The sequence below is a fragment of the Alternaria alternata genome (genome assembly GCF_001642055.1).
Source record: "Alternaria alternata strain SRC1lrK2f unplaced genomic scaffold CC77scaffold_53, whole genome shotgun sequence".
Classification (NCBI taxonomy): Eukaryota; Fungi; Ascomycota; class Dothideomycetes; order Pleosporales; family Pleosporaceae; genus Alternaria; species Alternaria alternata.
In genome coordinates, this window is record NW_017306242.1 from 6,329 (window position 1) to 13,555 (window position 7,227).

General features: G+C 47.5%; 2 protein-coding genes across 2 annotated transcripts in view; one reads left to right on the top strand and one right to left on the bottom strand.

Annotated features, from left to right (window-relative positions):
• CC77DRAFT_724835 (HET-domain-containing protein) overlaps window positions 1–573 on the top strand; it is a 3,634-nt gene extending 3,061 nt beyond the window's left edge. The window contains exons 3-4 of the mRNA XM_018532919.1: window positions 1–44; window positions 144–573. Of these exons, the coding sequence (XP_018378639.1) occupies window positions 1–44; window positions 144–147 (48 nt within the window). The 3' untranslated portion in view covers window positions 148–573. The remainder of the gene's footprint in view (window positions 45–143) is intronic.
• A 3,058-nt stretch (window positions 574–3,631) lies between these two features.
• CC77DRAFT_1003687 (hypothetical protein) lies at window positions 3,632–6,021 on the bottom strand (the record flags this gene model as incomplete). Its single annotated transcript, XM_018523218.1, has 4 exons — window positions 3,632–5,039; window positions 5,096–5,418; window positions 5,483–5,584; window positions 5,776–6,021. 4 exons carry the CDS (start codon window positions 6,019–6,021, stop codon window positions 3,632–3,634), a joined length of 2,079 nt encoding a protein of 692 aa, XP_018378640.1.
• Window positions 6,022–7,227: the final 1,206 nt, after the last annotated feature.

Here is a 7,227-nt window from a genome sequence, read left to right on the forward strand (position 1 = left end):
ACGGCAACGCACTGCAGGCAGCTTCATACGGAGGCCACGAGCAGGTAGTCAAGACGCTGCTCGACAAGGGCGCCGAGGTCAACGCCCAGGGTGGAGAGTACGGCAACGCACTGCAGGCAGCTTCAGCTGGAGGCAACGAGCAGGTAGTCAAGACGCTGCTCGACGCGGGCGCCGATGTCAACGCGCAGGGTGGACACTTCGGCAACGCACTGCAGGCAGCTTCATTTGAAGGCCACGAGCAGGTAGTCAAGACGCTGCTCAATGCAGGTGCGCATCAACACCTAGAGGATGATCTTGCGTTAGGGGCCGAATAGCTTTGTTTATGTATTTTACCAAAGGTCTCAAGATAACAGTAGCAGTTAGGGACAGTATGCAATGAGCGTGTTGAGTCGACCTAGAAAGTAACATGGCGCGTAGGAGAACAGGACTTTAGACGTGTGTCTTAAGTTGAGTTAATGCTTCTCGAAAGGCAGCAGAGCGCGCCACATCTATTTTAAGGTGCTACAAGGTGGGCATAGCGCTGAATTTATTACAATAGAATACAGTAGGTAACAAGCGCGCTAATGCAGGCCCATGCATGCTAAGCGATATTAGCGTATCCCGCTAGCTCAGGCTCGTTTTCACAGATCTTCTGCTTCGCACTACAGGGCTGCCAGCATGCTCGCTTCTACATCGGAGCAATTTAACGAGCCTAGGAAGCCGATCTTCCTACGTCGCGCTCTCTGCGCAACCCACCGAGCGCTTTAGTAGTCCTAAACGTCACTAATAAACAGGGGGGTATCGCTAACGAGTTAGTTAACGACAGTAACGAAACGATCGATATTACAGCCAACATAGCAGCGATCTATATCGGACGCTAATGTGCTTAAAGAGCAACAGCCTTGTAATTATAGTAGACTGATAGCAGCTTTACAAGCCCGCAGTTGGGAGGCGCCGAAGCGCCGAATGGCCAACTCGTCTCGCGACGTAGTGTGTCTCCTCACTCAGGGACATACCTTAGAAGTGCTCACTAGAAATTTGTCTACCAACTAGACAATATCCAACTTACGCTGGATATTCAGTTCAGCAGGCAATGCACTCTCTTTTCACCGAGATCAGCTTGTTAAAGCGTGTACTTTAGGGTGTCTTCCTTCTAAATAACCCAGCATATTCTGATGTGAAGACCGCACGGGACGCTGTCCCGTAAGACCCAATGTAGGATCAGGGATACGAAGCACTTCTTTCCTGCCGAAATCAGTTTCTCGATGCATGCCTTGAACTATCAACTTTCAGCAGCTTCGAAGTATCCCGCATGGGATTTTGGATGCCGCGGGGAATGCGGGTACAAGGGACTTGTGTTCGAGTCTACATGAACCCTTTGTGCCTAATTTGGACTTCTCTAGACCTCTAGGTTTTCACGTAACATAACGTGGATATAACTTATGTCTGCATCCCTGATTGAGTCATCGGCCCTACACGACTTCATCCCGCACGGTTTACACCCTTAGGCTTAGCAATTAAGTGCAGTCTTAAGAGACACTGAAGAACTATATCACGCTTGAACTTTAGCTTATCCCTCTGCCCAAATAAGCCTACTTATATAGACCTACGACGTGCGTCTTTATACTCTCTAAAAGTTCTAATGCAAATCTAACCCAAGATATGTCTAGTCATATTCTCTAGGGTGCTGGATAACCCAAGAGATCTAGAAGAGAATGATATGTCTCTCTCGCGGTATGAACAAGCTGTGCGCGCCTCCCTTGCGGAGCGCGTCGTTTGTGTAGTATTTCAGGTGGCAAATTAGGGACGTCTCCTTGAACCAATGCGGACTTATAACGTAAGCATTTATAGAGAAGAATACAAGGAGAGCGCCCAAACCTAAAAGATACGATAATCAGTGAGGTTGAGGATGTGTTCCTAGCTGGGTCACATAAAGAAGATAATATCGTTCATGCTAGAAGGGAAGTTCGCAAGTCGACAAGCTTCATGTACAGCACACGATATGTAACTGGCAGTCATCGGATAGATTAGAACAATGTGATGCCAGTTTGATAGTTCACGGACGTTTACGGACGATGTCATTCATGCCACAATCTAGTATCCTCTGAACTACAGCTCTGAGCATCATGGTCGTCGAGCTAATCTCTCCACTGCTATCTCTAGTTTGTTAGGGCATTATCTAGTCTTAACAATTGAGATATTTAAACTCAGTTGCGACAGATACTGTATCGAAACCTACGTAGGGAGCATTGGTGAACAAGTCTACTTTCACATCGAACGCCATTGATGGACCTTTTCTTCTTGACGCGGCTAAGTAATGCTGATATGGCAGCAGTGCTTCGGACATGGAAAAAGCAGATCGGAGCGCTCTATTCTGCGCTATGGTAGCCGCCGCTATATCGGAGTCTGGTCGATATATTCGTGGCTAGATAGCGCTGAGAAGTCCCGCGCACATGTCTCCCACTCATGTGTCCGCTGCTCTTGCGTCTGGGCTTCACGTTCTTGAAGTTTGTATTCCTCGACTTCGTGTGTCTCTAGCTCTACGAGTTTTATGAGTTGCGCCTGCGCTTCCTTGACAATCGCCTTGAACGCCGCCGCGAGATCCGATTTGCAGATCGACTGCTTCGAGGATGCGCTTCTTAGTCTCGGCCGACTGTGAGCGCGTTCGTGGTAAGCTTCTGCCGATTCGATTTCTTCTAGTTGTCAAATAAGCTGTCTGGCAGCCGTCGCGCTGCCATCATGAAATAGCAGACGTAAGACTCTGTCCTATGCCGCAGCGCGGCGCACCACGCAAACGCGTTGTTAGCGTACAGGCCGTAAGATCTGGCAGTGCAGTTGTGATCTGTGCGCGAGCTCGGTATCTGTTTATGCCTATTGCTCACGTGCGCAACTGGACGATTAGCCTCACTCGTCATACTGTAACTGTATAACTCCTGCTCGAAACATCGTACTAACACTGCTCGGCATTGGTATGCAACAGCATTCTCTCTATCTTCTGAGTTGGGAGCTCTCAGATATATATGTCCTTTTGTTGTTGTTGACTTCCGAAGGTAACGCCTGGCCTGACAGATATCTATGACCGATACACAGTGTGGGACACACGGGCAAACATATCTGTCTTCGTACCAAGAGCTGTTGATGGACCTTTTTCTCCTAATGTCCCTAAGCAATGCAAACGTGGCCGGAGTGCTTGATAGGACAGCCCGACGCAGATCAACCAATAGCCTGTGTTTATCTGTATTGCGGAAAGTACAGGAATTACTGCAGCGCGCCTTAATTATCGATTTTGCTCTGCAGAGCAATAGACTTGCGTAACATTTCCATAACTAATAGTGCTGTGATACTTTGCTCAGGACACACTCTTTGTATACCTTTCTGTAGCCTAGCTGATTCTTAGATACGTTCGTTGAACCTTTAGCACATCCGAGGTCGCAGTATGTGCTGGCAGCGAATTGTGGCATTGCCAGCCAAGTGGGAATTTACGGGCGGCAAAATGAAGTGCAAAGAAAGCTTCGACATTGAGGACTCTATCCCGAGATTCTCTGCGCCCCCATGTCGTGGTTGACCTTGTTGTGGAGAGAAGCACTACTGGTATGCCGCTACGCAGAGTTTTCCGCCACACATAAAGGGATAGTAGATTGTATCCTAGATTCTAGCAGCAATCATAGGAACTCCTAGGAGATGCGGTTCCGTGAACTTTTTCAGCATGTTGTTGCAAGTGCTTCTTGTCCGCCAGGAACACTTTACAAAGATTGCAGCTAAGACCCTCGCTACTTTTAATGTTTTTTAAGTGCTTCCGTCCGAAATGCTTCGTGAGATCACCTGGGGTACTGAAGGAATGTATGCGCTGTGCCAGCGGCAGTCTTTCGTTGCCAAGGCAAAGGAAACATATCTTTGGTCTTTCCTCCTTGTACACCGAGACCTTGGCTGCTTCTAATGCTCCTTCACCGTACCTCAGCTGGCTCTTGGTGGATAAGGCAATGTTCCTGCTCCGACCCGCTTTTTGAACCGGGTACATCCCCCCCTCTTCGATGCCACAGTACAAGGTAACTGCACGAATGGCCCCATTACGCCTGTCCGTCTCCTCTTCTATAGTGGTCCCTGGCTTCGACAGGATTGAGTTGGCTAGCTCTTCTTGAGCTGGGAGCATAATGTTATGGATCGGCTCCGAATCATCGATAGCGTCTAAGCCAGCAAGCTGCCGCTCGACATCACGCACAGGCTGTTCAAACTCCCAGCGTTCCTTGACGGCTTTAAGAAGGGCGTGCCGTCGACGCTGTCTCTCTTGGCTGATCTTCAAGACAAGCGTTTTGTACTCGGGGTGTTTGGTTGCATTGGGTACTTTACGCTTCAGTCGGTCTCGTCGGTCAAGTAGGAAGCGAACGGATGGATCTTCATCTACGGATGCAGACTGTTCCTGCGTGAGTCGTCGTGGCCGACGAAGATCAATCGAACGGCTCATAGTACAAGCTGCCCGCATGAAGGCTGTCTGGGGCTGGATGCCTCGCACGACAGCCTGCGTATCAACTGTGATACGACGTGAGAGGTAATGCTTCAAGAATGTTGATATACTAGCATGACCCATCATCAGGTTCTGCATAGCCTCACTAACATTGCCTACGCAGTACGTTAGTACCACATCATGCACCACAGATCGTGCATAGACCAGATCGCAGGACTTACCGTTCTCATTAAACGCCTTCCCTCCGGCATATCTCAAAGAATAAGGACGGGTAACTTGAGCAAACCCTGTGACCTCGCCCAGGGTTCGAACCCATGGCAGCAGAGTGGAGTAGGGAAGGGGCTCGTGAGGAGAGATATCCCAGCCGTGCACAGTTCTCGTCGCTTTCCGGAACACAGGAACATCGTCTAATATATGGTTCAGGTGTAATGGTAGCTCATTGCGGCCTTGCGGAATCGTGAGCCTGCTGAGCTCCTCTGGAGAGGTTAGATTGTAGGCTGCAAACGCCCGATCGTAGAATAGCAGGCCAAGGAGAAAGACGTGTGGACTAAAGAGGAGCGTCTCGTCGTACATGATTTCTGGAAGAGGGAACGTATTCCTTAGGCAATACTTAGCAATCGTATAAGTTCTATAAGAGGAATGACAATGACGTACAAGTCTTTGACACCAAGGAACTCCTTTGTGAACTCGAAGGTGAACTCAAGCAATACTCGATGGGGGCCACCTTCTGGATCCCGTAAAAGCGTGACTTTTATGTGCCGATAGCAGAGACTGAGAAGAGCTTGAGGCCGATTCGCCGTAAATCCACCCAGTTGCAGATAGAGCTGGGCCTGTATCCTATAGCGTCCGTGTGGATATCTCTTTTCGGTGGTTACCAGGTTGGTTTGCAGCACTTGGGCCAAGTCCTCGACATACATGCAAGCCTTGTCTCGACCTATCTTCTTCAGCCCGTGCTTCTTGGTCAGCTTCCTCAGTACCTGTTGGCCAAATCAGACATGGATACTGATGTGGAATTGCAACTAGAAAGCCGGCTCTTGGTACCTTGTGCATGCTTCGGCTGATCTTCCCATCTAGTCTTGCACCAGTTGCTCTCTCATACACTAAGCGGAAAACCTTCCAATACGTCCCTAGAGAGCTGGCAGACTTCGTCCCTCGGCGTCTTCTTCCTTGTTTTCCCTTACGCTGCTTGAGCAGCCAGTCGAAGAATGTAAATAGGGTAGCGATCGATACAGTTTGGTAGGCACGAAAGTGTTGTTTCCCTGGTATACTGCCCCAGCATCTATGCTAGAATTAGGCTATGCAATCTAGCGCAAACTACAATGGGAATAGGGGACGTACTGATTCCACTGATCTTCCATGTAATTCAGCAGACGGGTACTGCTCTTTTTGTAGTCTTCTTTCACGTACTCTTCTTCGTTGAAGGTCTCAAGTTGTTGAATGTAATACTCGGGCGGATGGTCGTTGTCGGGGGAAAGATATGCTCCATCTTCGTCGTCCTCATCAGCAAATGGATCAGCATATGACAGATCAGTATCTGGATCAACATCATCGCCTGTAGGACCAGAATAATCACGCTCCATGAGTGAAGTTCCGGGTTTGGAGGAGGAATCAGGGGACCGCTCGACCAACAAACGTCGTTGCATGTTGCTGCAGTCTTTCGGCTGGTAGAAGTGTGATAGAAAAAAGACCTGCTAGGAGAAGTTCGAACTTGAGAGACATAAAAACGAGGCTTTGACGGTACAAGAAGAAGACAGAACTAGAAGTTTTGTTTTTGTGACGCTCCAGGAAGTTAAGAAAGGGGACTTAAGTACTTCGCCGGCAAAGGAGCCATAGCTAGAGTCAGTGCCATAGGCCGTAAGCGTCGGTCACGAACATGCTTGCACCTTTGCAGCCGTATCTTGGACAGCAACAGAATTAGGGCTCTTGATACATATGCTAACTGAAGCGGGAAATCCGAAGAGCAAGTTGCCTCTAGCCCCTATTGGCAAGATTAGAGAGGTTTTGCGGCAAATCGCCCTCCGGAAACAACGTTCCAAACCGCCAGAATCGGCTACAAAAACGCCGTTGGATTGTTTAAGAAAGTTAATAATACCTAGAAGTACGCCTAAGAGCCTATCGCGCCTCTACTTGCTTATATACTTGCTTTTAGTAGTAATCTTAGCAGTATTATTATTATATAAGGCACTGTTTTCTCCCTAGAGGAGTATCTAGCTAACAAGGTTAATTGTATAAGAACTATAATAGAGGCGGCGATAGCGTAGGTTAAAGCCTATTATTAGCGCAATTGCGTCTATTGCAGTGTTGTTATTACTTACGTTGTTAAGTACAAAGTAGCTAATACGTTAAGCGTTTATACTAAACTCTTTTAACGTTTAGATAACAACCTTTACTATCCTATATCTACTGTAGGCGCCTGTTAACTGCAGCAGCACAATAGGTAAGTCTATAATATCGCCTTGCTTATTAACGTAGTAGGCAATAATACCTAAGAACCTACACTTGCTACCCTTTATTATCTAGCTGTTAAAACTTATGTGTATCTTGCTTTATACCTACAATAGTTCTATAATAACTTATAGCTATAAGTAGTTATATAGGCGCATAACGTAACAAGAGACGCTATTATAGGACGTCTATAGTACCGCTTCTACTTAGACATTAGCTAACAATATTAATTATTAAAAAGCTAGCGATTTAAACGTAGACAGTAGGAGGTTAGCTTTAATAAGCTAGCTAACTGCGTTAAGCTAAAAGCGCTAGGAGTTAAAGCTAGAGAGCTTATTCGC